General features: G+C 39.1%; 1 protein-coding gene across 1 annotated transcript in view; it reads right to left on the bottom strand.

Moving 5' to 3' along the window:
- Positions 1-16,762, bottom strand: part of LVRN (laeverin) — a 70,621-nt gene that overhangs the window by 23,185 nt on the left and 30,674 nt on the right. Inside the window, exons 5-10 of the mRNA XM_052647007.1 lie at positions 12,281-12,435; positions 10,890-11,003; positions 3,458-3,601; positions 2,400-2,465; positions 2,241-2,306; positions 1,430-1,602 (exon numbers count right to left, since the gene is read on the bottom strand). Of these exons, the coding sequence (XP_052502967.1) occupies positions 1,430-1,602; positions 2,241-2,306; positions 2,400-2,465; positions 3,458-3,601; positions 10,890-11,003; positions 12,281-12,435 (718 nt within the window). The remainder of the gene's footprint in view (positions 1-1,429; positions 1,603-2,240; positions 2,307-2,399; positions 2,466-3,457; positions 3,602-10,889; positions 11,004-12,280; positions 12,436-16,762) is intronic.

The following is a 16,762-nucleotide window of genomic DNA, read 5'->3' as shown; positions in this document are numbered from 1 at the left end:
GGACTTTGCTCTTAGAATTATTCACTGTTGTTTTACAAGCCAGCTTTGGCTATTTATTTATATTCTTGTGCCTCACAGATTTGCTTCTTCTTGCAACTCAGGGTAGCTTCTAAGGTTCTTCTGTATCTGAAACTTTCAAGGCCTGTTTATATTCAATTATAGCCATCTGGCCTTACTCAGGGGTCATTCAAATGCTGCAGACATACCCAAGCTATCTGTGCCAGGAAAACTGAATAATCATTTAAGAAGAAAAAGCATGACAAACATTTCAAAATGCTTTTCCACCTCAAGCTGTCTCCCAGTTTGAAAAGTGTTCAACAGCAATCAGCCAGATTATTCATATTCACTGAATGTTGGCACTCCTCCCGTGTTGGTGGATGTGACCTGGATGAAGTCACTGACCACAAGGGGGACATTAGTCATCTGAAGACACACATTACTCGGAATTTAGACAATATTTCCAATCTTGCTCAAGTGCTCGCACATCTGGCTTCTTAGACTTTGAACTGAGAGTCTTTGTTCATATGATAGCTAAGGCCACCTCTTCTCAAAAGTCATGAAATATCACAGGGAGAAGGGACCTGCAGGTCTATTTCCTCCCCTGGAGTTTTAAAGAAAGAGTGGGACAACCTGAAACTTTTGGTGATGGTACATGAAAATAAATTACTCATTTGTGCTTATGCTTAATACAATGTGATCTGAGAATCAAACCCTTTATCAAAAACAGTTGAAAACTACCTAATAAGTTAAGAAAGAAAAGGAAACGGAAGGAGAAAGTGACGAATGCTAAGCCACGGTATACTTACTATCTCATTTCACTTCTACAACAATCCCCTGGGGTTTGTATTATTACATTTGCTTTATAGATAAGGAAACTGAAACTCAGAGACTTTAAATAAGATTAAGGTTTGAATTTGGGATCTATAACTCTAATATTTTATGTATGGTTACGTGGGCATACATGCACAGAATTATTCCTCAAGGATATGGTCACCATTCAGTTCCATTTCTAGAGAAGGGAAGATGACCTGGCAACCATATCCCCTTTTCTCTTAATTAACATAAGGCCATTCAAATTCTATTTCACTGGCTTTCACACAGGATTCTGAGTAATTCATTACCTCTGTCTAAATGACAAAAAAGAATGCCTAGCACTCAAAGCTCTGGTTGTGGGTGTGGCCCTAAATCCCAGGGGAGGAACACTGCAAGAATCCCTAAGGCAGGTCTCTGGCCTTGCTCAGGACCTCAGGGCTCTGCCCCGTCCTAGCACACAGTGGCATCCAGCATGGAGCACCGCGTCACCATCCCCAAGTCATCTCATGGAGGGGTGTGTACCCAGTGGGAGTTATGCTTCCTCATCCATAGGCTGGTTTCCTTTTGATCAGAGCTCAACCCCAAGGAAGGTGAAGACAGGAGCAAATCTACCTACTTGTGGGTTAGAAGAGTCTGATTTTTAACCTTTCCGAGATAAAATGGCTCCTGTTTCATGACGCCCGTGGATACATTTAAGGTGATAACTGGAAAACCACTCTGGTGTGTCCAACTGTCCATGATGCTTTTTACTGTTGCTGGCAAAAGAATTTTACTCTGGTCATCTATGGCCTGTTTTTTTTTAAAAAAAAATCATCACAAAAGCGGTTATTTACCATCCAAATCTTTTGAGGTAGCCAACTCCTAAAAAAAACTATCAATAATAGCAATTGTATTTCTCATTTATAGAGTAAAACCCAGTGGGGAATTTCTAGACCAAATTTAATTCTGTTCATCTCTGTATATATGAGTGGTTCCTTAGTTCATCCTTTCACTCATTCATTCAATCACAGAACACAATTTTTATGGATCTAATACATGCAGGCTCTATTCTGGGCACTGGAAACATAGTGTGTGTGTTAGTAGTCGCTCAGTTGTGTTCAAAACGCCGTGGACTGTAGCCCACCAGGCTCCTCCATCCATGGGATCTTCCAGGTAAGAATACTAGAGTGGATGTCCATTCCCTTCTCCAGGGGACCTTCCCAACCCAGAGACTGAACCCGGGTCTCCTGCACTGCAAGCAGATTCTTTACCTTCTGAGCCACCAGGGAAGCCTGGGAATACAGTGGCGAAAACTAAAGAAGTAACCTCTGACTTAAAGGAGTGTCACAGACACGGGAAGGGGGTCTTTCTGTGGCATCAGCACACACACGTGGCCTCACGATCTTACAGCACAACCCAGCAAACACATGGCAGAGAGTGAGAATTACCATTTGAAAATGTCTCCATAGATCATCTTGCTCAACATTTGCGTAAGAAAAAGTCTCCAAATATGACTGTTAAAATAGAAAAGGTAAGGTTAAGATGAATAACCTGCCAAAGCAATTCATGTTTCCTGTCTTTAGGTAACAACAATTTTGTAAACTCACCTTAAGTGCCCTGATAAATATTTTCTCATTCAAGAAACTAGAAAGCATCCGGGCCAGAGACGCTCCCTAAGACATAAGAAGTTGTCCATTATTTGAACAAAATTCAGTATCTAAATACTGACACATTCCATTTTGGCACGCAAGATTTTGGGCTGTGCTCCTCATTGCATCATATACCTCAACTGAATGTCTGGGTTAACCCAAAATGTGCTAATAAAATAAACTGTCACTAATTAATAGATAAAAGATGAGAAAATGTCCTAGGTATAAGAATTCAGGGTACAGAAAACTTTTTAAATTGAGATACTCACACGATAGGTATAAATAAATAAATGCTGCCTGTTGTTCCAGTTCTACAAGGATCAGCAATTAGCCGCTGTGGTTGCCTACTGACGATGTCCCTGGGTGGTGTAGGGGGCGGGCAGGGGGGATTCAGGATGGAGAAAACTAGGAAGCATTCTTTGTTTTGAATATACGAATGCCAAGATAGTTCAGATACATATCTAAAGAAAATTTTCAATGACCCCAGATTCTGGCATCCTTCCATACACAAAAAGCACTGAAAGTATTCACTTGGGATGTTCCTTGGGACTAGCAGTTGTCTTTTTATACCCGACCGGATGTTTTTCCCGGGAACAACACAAAACCAAACCTTCCGCTATATCCTGGCTCCTCCCTTATCTCTTTGCAACAGTTTCTTGGAATACTCTGAGAGGCTGTCTCCTGGGCTAGAGTCCTCAGTCAGGCTCCTGAATAACACAGCTTTTATGGTGTGTGCTTTTCTTTCAGGGACACAGGAACAAATTTCCACCAGGCAGAGGAGTTCACCTTAAAAGGGTCCAGCTGTCTGTCAATATTAAAAAAGGTAGCTGGCATTGAGCACCTGTTATAGATTAACATTTACTAGATAAGAACTGATTTAACCATGCTTTCTGAAATCCATCTAAGGTCTTTGTACCAAAATTGTGTAGTAGCACATTAGTCTAGAACCCAAAGAACCCATCTTATGTAGCTTTTTGCAAGACTGCAGCACGAATATAAATGTGAAACTGTTTTACCTTGTTGTAAGTAAATAAGTCAAAAAGCTCATTTATTTCATTGGTTTCTGTGAAACTTTCCACATTCACGGAGACGGCTCTAGACACCAGGGCGTGATCTTCTCTGAGCGCACCATGTAAAATGTTAAAAAAGAAGATCTCATTCTAAAAGGAAAACATTGAGACACACTAACTTCTGAGGCATCACAGAAACAGGAAGTTCAATGTTCCTAAAATATTTTCAGAAACTATCATTGAAGAGGGGAAGAAATCAATCATTGAGAAGTAGCCCTTAAATGGCAATGCACTCCAGTACTCTTGCTTGGAAAATCCCATGGATGGAGAAGCCTGGTAGGCTACAGTCCATGGGGTCGCAAAGAGTGGGACACGACTGAGCGACTTCACTTTCACTTTGGGCTACAATGTGCCATATAAGTCAGGAGTCCTTGAATAACAAAACTCTATGATACTCTCCTTCCCATTTGTTTTCCTTTTTTATTTCAATTTGAAAAATCAATTACAAAAGTTAATGTGGTCTCCAAGACAGCCATCTATTGGATTGGCCAAGAAGTTTGTTTGACTTTTCCATAAGATAGAACAAACTTCTTGGTCAACCCAACACATTCCTTACGTAAGGAGGTCCCTGACCATCCAGACAGGTCCTCCAGGGAACAGCATTTCTAGGTGGTTTTAATCCTCTAGCGTTTTATGGGTAACTTTATTAGTAATCCCTTAAAATGTATCAGTCTCTTATACGGACATTTATAAACCAAAAGCAATGCCAAATTTACAAATTCACAGTGATGATGATGTAGTAATATCAGTTATTAGAAATAAATCAAAATAAATCTACAAACTGGATGCTGTAATTTATAGCTCATGCATTAGGAACTTTTTTTACTGTAAAAGTGTTAGTTGTTCTGTCATGTCTGACTCTTTGCAACCCCATGGAACTTCAGCCCGCCAGGCTCCTCTGTCCATGGAATTCTCCAGGCAAGAATACTGGAGTGAGCAGCCATCCCCTTCTCCAGGGGATCTTTGCTATCCAGGGATCAAACCCCAGTTTCCTGCACTGTAGGCAGATTCTTTACCCTCGGAGCCACCAGAGAAACTGGCAGTTATTTATATTTCAGTAAGGTCTAGAACTCTCCGAAAGATTCGATCTCTCTTAGACACATGAGAAGGGCCATTTCTTTCGGAAGGAAAGCTAGAAGGAAGACCAAAGAATTAAGAGGTGCATGCAAAGACAGAGCCAAAGAAAGGGCCGTGGAGACGCCGCAGGGGTGGCAGAGGCATACCCTGGCGAGCACCTGGAAACCACGGGAAGTCTCAGCTCGCAGGGCATTCTCTCTGTGTTCCCAGGTTGACTCCCTCACCCCTCGACAGTGTCAGATAAGCTTTCAAACTCTGCCCCACTGCCATCTGCCAATGTTTCAACCAACCCTCTCTAGTTAGCATATTATGTTCAGATTTATGAATACTTTGGTTACGTTATCATCAAACTGAGCTTTTCTCAAAATGAGAAAGCCTGTCATTTAGAGAAATGCAGGTCAAACTTTACTGTCCATAAGGATCCCCTGGGGATGTCAAATTGTATTCTAATTCAGTTGGTCTGTGCTGGGGTTGGGCTTTTTTTTTGGCAACACCTTGAGACATGCAGGATCTTAAAAGTTCCCCCGACCAGGGATGGAAACTCATGCCCGCTCCAGTGGAAGCGTGGACACTTAACCACTGGACCACCAGGAAGTCTGGGGTCTGTATTTCTACTCAATGAACAGGTGATGCTGATGTTGGTATATAGCTCAAGAACCACACTTTGCGTAGCAAAGATTTACAGGAGACATCTGCATAAAGTCCCACCTTACTCGTTAAGTATAGGTTTTATTAATTTAACACCTAAGAGCTCTTGAGAGAGTGCACTGTCAACCCCTGTGTTCATATAAACCCAATGAAGAAAATAGCAAAAATAAAAAACACCCGTAAGTACACATCCTGCAATAACTCCCATTAGAATGCTGTTAATCCAGCTCTTTCTAATCTTTTCCCCCATTTATTCATTCTTACAGTTGTAAAAAGTTTTCCTCTTGTTCATTCACTTACTATCACATTCATTTAGAATTTTTGCTATCTTATCTTCATAACTATTCCTAATAATGGCTGCTGTATTATAAATGAAACAAATACAAATTGGAAAGAAATAACCCCAAACTTAATCATGATTCTCACAGGGAAGATATAACTTTTGCAAAAGCAAAACACTTAAATAAACAAATGCACAGCTGCATAATACCCCTTCAGGTTGATGGACTATAATTGACTTAGTCATTGCCCTACTGGGTAGGCGTTAAAGTTGTTTCCAGTTTTTTTTTTTTTCTGTTATAGACAAAGTATTAATGAATACCTTTGTACACATAACCTTTTCCATACTTTTCTTTCAGAATGGATTGTCTGTCTCTCTTGCGCCCGCCTAGCATAAGGTTTATATAATTTTCTTGGTTTCTTCCCAATCACACAAGATAACTGTGATGAATGAGGCGAACACCTCTTACTCAACATTCCTCGTTTTTTCTACTCTGGGCCTTCCATAAGGTGATGCTCGTCCCAGTCTGTTCTGGTCTTGTGGAAGGGAAACTCTACGTAAAAAGCAATATCAGCTTTTTAAAAAACATTATCCAGCTACTGCATATAATGATTGGATAAAGTGAATCCGTACACTTTCCATTTCTTTCTTCATGCAAGCTGTGAGATCCCAGAAAACAAACCTATTTCTATCAAATCTGTGACTATCCTAAGAAATGCAACAGTATTTATCATGAAATTTGTATGGACTATCACTGAAGTTGAAAGCACAGGGTCTGGAGTCGAGCTACCTGGGTCTGAATTCTAGTGCAGCCTCTTAGGGATTGTTTGACTCACAAAAGGCAACTAATTTCATCACTCGGAAATTCAGTTTCACCTCTGAAAATGGGATGGACACTGTCCTCACTGGATTATTATCAGGTCTAAATTAATTTACATAGAATTTTTAGCACTGCGACTGGCAAATAGAACATGCTCAATAAGGGTTAGCCACTACTGTAATTAGATCATCGTCACTAGTGCTTCAGAAGGGCGAATCAGATATTGTACCTAATACACGCTAAGCACATAATGAATGCTTAGTCAGTGATGACTGTCACAGTAGTGCCCACCAAACACTCAATCTATTGAATGCCTGCATGAAACTTTACCTTACAGGTGAGGAATGAATGCTCACACGTGTTCGACTACTTGCCTCAGCTTACGGTGATCATAAAAACATAGCGAGACCTGACTGGTTGCAAGGCCCCCACATGCCCTTTCCCTTCATGAGATCTGCTGCTTCCTTAGACCAGTCAGAAGAGGGATACAGAAAAGTCAGGGAGTAGCAATGTTAAAGCTGGAGCTTCAGGGATCAAGAAACCAACTGGAATGTTCTGAATATTTGACCATGACCCATTCATCTTGTATGTTAATAACTTTCAGCTGAAAATAGACCAGAATTAGAAAAAATGGAAATCTGTTTCTGCATATGTTTCTGTGATGCTCTTTAATTAATTTCAATCTAACGACTGATTCAAAGGAAGCTAAAGTTCTGATTTCTTAAAGATCATTGAAACAAAGCCTTAAGCTTTTCAAAAACAAAGCTCATGGCAATTTTTTCAAGCTCCAAGATCCGATACTCTTCTGGCAAGGGTTATGGTTCACTCAGCTCTACAAGTGATTGAGAAATGTACACTCAGAAAACAGTGATTACGAACCAATGATAAAAAAAATAAAACTAAATGGTATGAGACGATAATCTTACCATCTTAGCTTCAAAAACATTGGTAACATGTTTTCATCGATGTATCCCAGAAATGATAATATCTTAGCCATTTTTGTTGCATTAAAAGTTGACTCATTGGCAAAGACTTTGATGCTGGGGGGGATTGGGGGCAGGAGGAGAAGGGGACGACCAAGGATGAGATGGCTGGATGGCATCACTGACTCGATGGACATGAATCTGAGTGAACACTGCGAGTTGGTGATGGACAAGGAGGCCTGGCATGCTGCGATTCATGGGGTCGCAAAGAGTCGGACACGACTGAGCGACTGAACTGAGCTGAACTGATTGATATTTTTAGTACAGTCTATAAAGGACATAAGGGTGAATCTAATTATTTCAAGGACTGAAATGTCTTTCCATATTGACTCTCAGCACAGGGGTGATTTGGGGTACAAACAAATGCTTTCAAAAATAGTTACGGATAACACTAACCACGTGTAGATGCTGCTTTATAAAAGACAGATATGAACAGTGTCGTAGGTGTAGCATATATGGAAGGACTAAGACTCACTATATACACATACAGTTCACATATATGAAAAGCGTCACAATGAACACGCTCACACACACCATAAGCCCCTTGTGAACGGGCACACTACCAGGTGTTTTCTCCCCAGGGTTAAAGGCACGGACTTTGCAGCTAGAGAAACCTGGGACTGAATCTCATCTCTGACCTTTAACGACTGTGAGATCTTGAACAACTTACCTAGTACTTATACCCTCAGTTTCCTCAATAGAAGATAGAAAAAATAATAACTATACTCATAGGATTATTTTGATGATTGATTAAGATGATATATTAGACTCATACTACCAGGCAGTTAAGTCTCAAGTGCTCAGTGAATGGTATTAAATAATATTTTTGATTAACTATTCATATTTATTATCATCATTATCCTCATCTTCAGCCTAGACCCAGATCACTGGAATGTAATCACAGTTTCGCCTCAACCAGGCAAATGACCTTGGGCAAGTCAATTAACCTTTCAGTACTTTATTCTGCAGATCTATATAATGACGTCTAGCCCAGGGGAGGAAGAGCAGAGGCACTGTAGAGTGGCTGGACTGTGTGATGGTGAGCATTTTGTAGGATGTTCACAAAGGGCAGGAGGAAAATTCTTAAAGAGACGGAATACCAGACCATCTGACCTGCCTCTTGAGAAACCTGTATGCAGATCAGGAAGCAACAGTTAGAACTGGACATGGAACAACAGACTGGGTCCAAATAGGAAAAGGAGTACGTCAAGGCTGTATATTGTCACCTTGCTTATTTAACTTATATGCAGAGTACATCATGAGAAACGCTGGGCTGGAAGAAGCACAAGCTGGAATCAAGATTGCTGGGAGAAATATCAGTAACCTCAGATATGCAGATGACACCACCCTTATGGCAGAAAGTGAAGAGGAACTAAAAAGCCTCTTGATGAAAGTGAAAGAGGAGAGTGAAAAAGTTGGCTTAAAGCTCAACATTCAGAAAACTAAGATCATGGCATACGGTCCCATCACTTCATAACAAATAGATGGGGAAACAGTGTCAGACTTTATTTTTGGGGGCTCCAAAATCATTGCAGATAGTGGTTGCAGCCATCAAATTAAAAGATGCTTACTCCTTGGAAGGAAAGTTATGACCAACCTAGATAGCATATTAAAAAGCAGAGACATCGCTTTGTCAACAAAGGTCCGTCTAGACAAGGCTATGGTTTTTCCTGTGGTCATGTATGGATGTGAGAATTGGACTATAAAGAAATCTGAGTGCTGAAGAATTGATGCTTTTGAACTGTGGTGTTGGAGAAGACTCTTGAGAGGCCCTTGGACGGCAATGAAATCCCACCAGTCCATCCTAAAGCAGATCAGTCCTGGGTGTTCATTGGAAGGACTGATGTTGAAGGTGAAACTCCAGTACTTTGGCCACCTGATGCGAAGAGCTGAGTCATTTGGAAAAGACCCTGATGCTGGGAAAGATTGAGGGCAGGAGGAGAAAGGGACGACAGAAGAAGAGATGGTTGGATGGCATCATCAACTCAATGGACATGGGTTTTAGTGGACTCTAGGAGTTGGTGATGCACAGGGAGGCCTGGCGTGCTGTCGTTCATGGGGTCACAAAGAGTCAGACACGACTGAGCGACTGAACTGAACTTGCAAAGTGGCATGGAACTGGGGCAGTTAAAGACTGCTACATCAGTGCTCCTCAGAAGCTACAATTTCACAAACAGGTAAAAAAAGTTGTTTTTTTTTAAAGTTTCTGTGTGGCCAAGAGAGGTCTGTCAATTTTTTTTTCTGCCAACTTTTTAATAAACAAAAGATAAATATCATCTGTTTACTATCTTCTTCCTTTCATAAAAGAGGGAAAAATTTACAACCAATATATTAATGGGCTTCCCTGATGGCTCAGACAGTAAAGAATCTGCCTGCAATGAGGGAGACCCTGGTTCGATGCCTGGGTTGGAAAGATCCCCTGGAGAAGGAAATGGCAACCCACTCCAGTATTCTTGACTGGAGAATTCCATGGACAGAGGAGCCTGGCAGGCTACATAGTCCATGGGGTCGCAAAGAGTTGGACATGAATGAGGGACTTTCACTTTCATAATAATAGAAAGAACAATCTTAGATTCTCCTTCAAAGTGAATAAATTTAGCCTGTGACTATCTGACCAGTGGAAATCAGCATGTCAAACGTCAACACATTCTAATGAGCAAGGGTATGGAGAAGAGAAAAGAAGCTTGAAGTAGAGCCTTGGAAACACTTGGGAGGGGAGAGGAGAAAAAGATCTGCAAAAGCAGCAGAAAGAGCAGCTCTGAGCATCAGAGGGATGGCAGGAGGCAGGAACAGAGAGGAAGGAAGAAACCCTGACTTGCTGGGAAGAAATGAGGTCTGTGTCAAAAGATCATGTTAAATCCAAACATTTAAACACTTAAATCAATTTAGCTTTATCATGCCATTCTGAAAGCATTACCTAACTACTCTAAATAAAATATTGGAAATATAACTTTCAATTCAGATTTGCATACACATAAATTAATTTTCCATGTTACTATTTACTCAACATAACAAGAGATTATCAGCTATAATAGATACAATGTCAGCTATGAGTATCATATGCAATCTCAGCTACATTATGGGTAATATAACATAGCATATTACTTATTATTAAAGTTGTAGATTACTGATTGCAAGTGCTTTAAAATTCAGTCTAGGTAGAAATAAATGAAAATAACCTAAAATCTAACAGTAGGGAAAATATTTTATATATATACATATATATATACACATATACACACATCTTATAAAGTTATATGATAATACTAGGCAACCCTTAAAAATCTTATTTTCAAGGATGATCTAATGACCTGTGGAAAAGCTCTTGATATAGTATGAAGTAGAAAGGGCATTACACATTTCTGTGTAATTTTCACTTCTAGGAATATTTACAATCATAAAAGCCTGACAAAAGAAAACAAATCAAAAAGACAACATTGATCATCTCTGATATTACAGACAATTTATTATCTCTATATTTTTCTGTATTTTACACACTTTCAACAATGAAAATGAACTACTATTATAATTAGAAGAAAAATTATAAATTAATTTAACAGACATACTTACCCTTGGGAATTTAGGATTGAAGTGGTTAATTATCCCAAATTCAAAATAAGATGCAAAACCTTCATTGAGCCAGATATTATTCCACCAATTCATGGTAACCAAGTTTCCAAACCACTTTTGGAGTTGGGGATAAAAAGAACAATCTTAACTTCAATTTAAGTAATATTTATTGTAATTACATGTTAAATAAATATAAGGTCAAAGACAAAATTAAATGTAATTTGCTATCAGTGATAAAACTTGAAAACAGGACTCCAAAGTCATGTTGTTGTTTTATTAATAACGTGAAACCATTTATTTTTTTCTGTAAAATTTCACATCCAACAACTGGAAGCAATTTTTGCTTTAAAACTGTGATCCTCAGAAATAAAGTAAGCTAGAAGAGCATTTCTTAAATTGTCCACTTTACTCCAAAGTTAAGTTAAAGGAGAAGGCCTGAATGTCCACTTAACAGCTACTAATGACAGCATCTCATACTCTAAACAGACTACATCAGAATTTTGCTCTAAGCAGTCGATTACGTTTTAAGGACATAATTTGATCTGCACCATGTAAGAATCACTCAAGTATTCGTTTCTGCAAAGTGGTCCAGTTATAATTATTTTCTATTTGAGCTTAACAGAAGGAAAGTGTCACATGATGATGAATAGAATCAGGAAAGAAAAACACAATAATTTCCAAAACCAACAAATCCACACCCTGGTTTTTAACCAAATTCTTATAATAGCTGTGATGTACTAATAGTTAGCACCCCATTTTCCAAAACACTGTGTCACTTAGGCTATAATAAAAAATGACACTTTGGGTGATGATCAAGACTTGTGAAAGTATGTGTTGACTGTGTCACAGGGTATCATTTAATCACGGTAAATCATTCCTCTCCAAAACTCCTCAGGGGTCCATATAACAAGAAGATAATTTCACAGTTTAGGTGGTTGTCACCTCAGTGATACTAGTAAATTGACTATAATCCTTTAACTTGTAACTTCTAGCAAAAAAAAAAAAAAGTTTGTGACAATCTACTGATGAAATGGGATATCTTCTGATGACTCTTTTGAATATCTCTATTTTAAGATGGAATGAAAAGCAGATAATCATAGGTCTGCTTGGTTTACTTTTCCTGAAGCGAACTTTGTGGCACACAATTACTCTTTGAATATACGACCTGCTAATGTTCTGAGATTTCTCATCACTATGATCTATCACCAAAAGTTCAAATCCACCCGGGGTCTGCTTACATAGATCCTTCCTTGTTTTCACTCACTGGACCACTTTTCAAGTTATATTTTGAAATTTGCTGTACGGTAGAGTTTGAGGAGTTTTTGCTGCTTTCGGTGCAGAAGCTGGAGAATATTTTCGTGTGAAATAAGAAAGAACATTTTACCACATGCCTGATGTCCGATTTCGTGGGAGACAGTAAAGGAGATCACGATCTTTTTTTCTGTTAGTTTATCACTTGGTTGCAGCAACAATAATGACTCGTCAAATATCAATAGTCCCCAGTTTTCCATTGCACGGTTGTCAAAAGTAGGCAAAGCAATTATATCTAAGTGGATTTAAATGGAGGGAAAAATGAATCATCTCTTTCCAAAGATTTGAGAGTTCCAGATACAACATCTCAAAATGAAATCATAAAATAACTGAAAGAAAATGCAAGTGAATATCTATAACTTAAGGGGCAGGAGAAAGGCATTAAAGACATAGAGAAGACAGGCTCAGAAAACAAATTGTTTTGACTATATGAAAATTAAATACTTTTGATTAAGGACCTATATCCAAAATATACAAAGAACACTTGAAACTCAAAAATAAGAGAACAACTTTACAGAATTAGCAAAAGATCTAAAGAGACACTTCACTAAAGAGACACTTCACTAAAGAGATACACAAATGGCAAATGAACAGATGAAGATATGCTCAACACCATATGTCATTATGAAATTGCAAATTAAAACAACAAGATACCATGATACAGCAGTTCAAAACAAAACATCAATGTTGGAGAAGATGTGGAACAATAAAAACACTCATTCATTGCTGGTGAGAATGCAAAATGGCACAGCCACTTCAGAAGACAATTCGGCAGTTTCTTATAAAGCTGAACACAGGTTGGCGATACAGTCTAGCAATTGAACTCCTAAGGGTTTACCCAAATGAGTTCACAACTGAAGTCAGCAACATGCACGTGAATGCCTATAGCAGCTTTAATCATAACTGCCAAAGCTTGGAAGCAATCAAGATGTCTTTTAATAGGTGAATGGATAAATAAACTGTAGTACAGCCATACAACAGAGTACTATTTAGTGCTAGAAAGAAATGAGCTATTAAGTTATGAAAGGACATGGATAAAACTTAAGTGAATGTTACTAAGTGAAAGAAAAGTGAAAGTCGCTCAGTGGTCTCTGACTCTTTGCGACCTCATAGTCCATGGGGATTCTCGAGGCAAGAACACTGGCGTGAGTTGCCATGCCCTCTTTCAGGCGAACTTCCCAACCCAGGGGTCAAATTCAGGTCTCCTGCATTGCAGACAGATTCTTTACCAAGTAAGCCACCAGGGAAGCCCAAGAATACTGGAGCGGGTAGCCTATCCCTTCTCCAGGAGATCTTCCCAACCCAGGAATCTAATCCAGGTCTCCTGCATTGCAGGTGGATTCTTTACCAGCTGAGCTACCAGGGAATCCCACTAAGTGAAAGAAGCCAATAAGAAAAAGTTACACATGGTATGATTCCATTAGTACCTAACATTATGGAAAAGGCAAAATTATATAGACAGTACAAAGATCAGTGGCTGTCAGGGACTGCGGGAAACGAGGGGATGAGCAGGTAGAGCACAGGGGATTTTTAAGACAGTGAAACTATCGTCTGATGCTGTGACGGTAGACATATGTCATTACTGTGTACTCGGTCAAATCAGTCGGGTCCGACTCTTTGCGACCCACTGGACTGTAGCCCACCAGGCTCCTCTGTCCATGGATTCTTCAGGTAAGAACACTGGAGTGGGTTGCCACTCTCCTCCAGGGAATCTTCCTGACCCAGGGATCAAACAATCCTATGTCCCCTGTGTCTCCTGCACTGAAACAGGATTCTTTACTGCCGAGTCACCGGGGAAGCCCTCATCACTGTATGCATTTGTTGAAATTCACAGAGCTGTACAACAGAAACAGTGAACCTTAATGTAAGCTATGGACTTTAGTTACAAAAATATATCAGTACTGATTCATCAACTGTAGTTTTTAAAAATCCACACCAATGTACGATGTTAACAAGAAGAGAAACTAGAGGTGGGGGCAAGGGGAGGGAGAGGAAATATATGAGGACTCTTCACACTCTGGGCACACTTTTTTTGTAAACTGTTCTAAAAAAATTAAGTGTCTTTAAAATTAAATGTTTTAGTGCACCAAAAACACCACAAACAAATTTGAAAGGCAAAACACAGACTGGGGTAAATATCTGCAGCCTATATCACAACTAGATAATATTTTTTCAATACTTAAAGAACTTTGATGAATCAAAAAGGAAAAATGAACAATTCAATAAAGAAATAATTCAAACACCCAAAAATCTTATTTAAAATTTTCAGCTTCATTAGTATCAAAAACAAAAATTAAAACAATGATATAACTTTCAAATGCATGAAATACATTTTCAAATATAATAATTAGTATTGGCTAGAATTTATAATTAGGTATGGGAAAACTGACACATAGCCTATTGGTGAGGGTGTGAACTAGTAGTTTTTCTGGAGCAGACCAGCAAAACGCTTCGTAACTTTTAAAAATGTTCCTAGCCTTTCACATTTTGCAATTTCTACTAAGGCAAATTGCATGGATATTTGTAAACACTTCCTTATGTTTTCTTTCGTGTTTTAAAAGCAGCCCCCTCCCCCTCAAGAAAGAAAAATCAGTCCAAATTTTCAACCACTGAAGATTAAAAAAATTATTTTGTCAAATTGATATGTAGGCAGCCTATGCGTTAAAATGACAATAAAACAGAACAGTTACCTGGATCATATTGCTTTATATTGTTCCTTTTCTTTTTTAATCAATGAATAGTATCAATTCCATGGTATCATTTTTGTTAAAAACAAAGAAGCAAATACAGAGAAAGATGGAAATTGAGACAAAGACAGATACCGGGGAAACGAGACATCAAAATGTTACCCAGGGCCATCTCTGCATGGCAGCATTCCAAGAGATTTTGCTTCTCTTGTTCGTGCTTTCCTTATCTTTCCAAATTTTTTACAGTGTGATCATTTGTTACTTCTAAAACTAGAATGATACAAGTTTTAAAATTTTCCTTTGCTAGTGAAAGAAATATCATTGCTATAGTCCACGCTACATTTGCCTCATGAATGCTTTAGCTATGCTACGCTCAGTAATTTAGTTGACTTTACACTTGGTTGAAGCTGACAGTGTATAGTAAGAAATATTCAGGTCATTACATAGCCTCAACAGGTAATGCTCCATTATCTTTCGACATACTTAGTTGCCTCAGCCTGAGTTTCCCATTCTACTGGATAGTTTTTCGTTGTGTGAATGACCCATACCCATTCTATCCGTGACCACTTTGGTTGCTTTCAGTTTGGCACTAGTATGAAAAGTGCAGCTTCAAACATGCTTGCACATGTCTTCTGGCATGTATGTGCTCAAATTCCTCTTGAAGATATATCTAGGAATGGAATTTCTGGGTTCTAAGGTATTCTGATGATCAACATTATAAGACAACAAACAGCTTTTTAAGTTGTAACAATTGATATTCCTTTCAACAGTGTCACTTTCTAACACTTGTATTTGTGAGAATGCCTACTCTTTGACAACTGAGTAGGTTGTCACTGTGACCTTGCGTACTCATTTCTCAGACTGCTTAATAAGCTTAAATATTTCTTCATAACTTTGTTAGCCACATGTGTTTCCTTTTCTGTATAACATCTATTCATATATCTTTTACTTGTTTTTTTTCCTATTGTATTTTTCTTATTTATCTGTAGGTATTCTTTATATATTGGGGGTACAACCATTACCACTTATTGTCCTTTCTTTTTTGCTTAACTGTTTCTTTAAAATTTATTTGTAATTGAAGGACAATTGCTTTACAATACTGTGTTGGTTTCTGCCACACAGTCTTCTTTCTGCTGAGACTTCATGCTGACTTTATGAGTCAGTGCTATCTCCTCCTTCACAATTTGTTTGCTTCTGTTTTTAACATGTAGATGCTAGCTGCCAATGGAGAAGGCGATGGCACCCCACTCCAGTACTCTTGCCTGGAAAATCCCATGGACAGAGGAGCCTGGTAGGCTGCAGTCCATGGGGTCGCAAAGAGTCGGACACGACTGAGCGACTTCGCTTTCACTTTTCCCTCTCACGCACTGGAGAAGGAAATTTCGGCAACCCACTCTAGTGTTCTTGCCTGGAGAATCCCAGGGACGGGGGAGCCTGGTGGGCTGCTGTCTAAAGGGTTGCACAGAGTTGGACACGACTGAAGCGACTTAGCAGCAGCTATCTGCCAAACTCAGCTACCTGAACAGAGCCTCTGCCACCTACTGCTTCTGCATTCAGAGAGCACCTAGAAAAGCAGTAGGTGGTTCTCATTTACTCAGTAGATTCTCACTAATTATGGTAATCATGCCACTGCTTTATGATTTATAGAGTACTTGAGTTTTATTGCTTCAAAAATTCAAACTTTGCTGAGATGTACCATATATATCATTAGCCTGCTATGGTTACAAGTTAAGAAAAATAAAAACTTAAAAGGGAAGTTGCTATTTTAAAAGTCTGCAAATCTTAAACACCCATGTGAGTGAAGTGAAGTCGCTCAGTCGTGTCCGACTCTTCGCGACGCCATGGACTGCAGCCTACCAGGCTCCTCCGTCCATG

This window comes from Budorcas taxicolor, chromosome 10 (assembly GCF_023091745.1).
Source record: "Budorcas taxicolor isolate Tak-1 chromosome 10, Takin1.1, whole genome shotgun sequence".
Classification (NCBI taxonomy): domain Eukaryota; kingdom Metazoa; phylum Chordata; class Mammalia; order Artiodactyla; family Bovidae; genus Budorcas; species Budorcas taxicolor.
The sequence above is the reverse complement of the archived record's forward strand: the minus strand, read 5'-3'. Positions and strand labels throughout refer to the sequence as shown.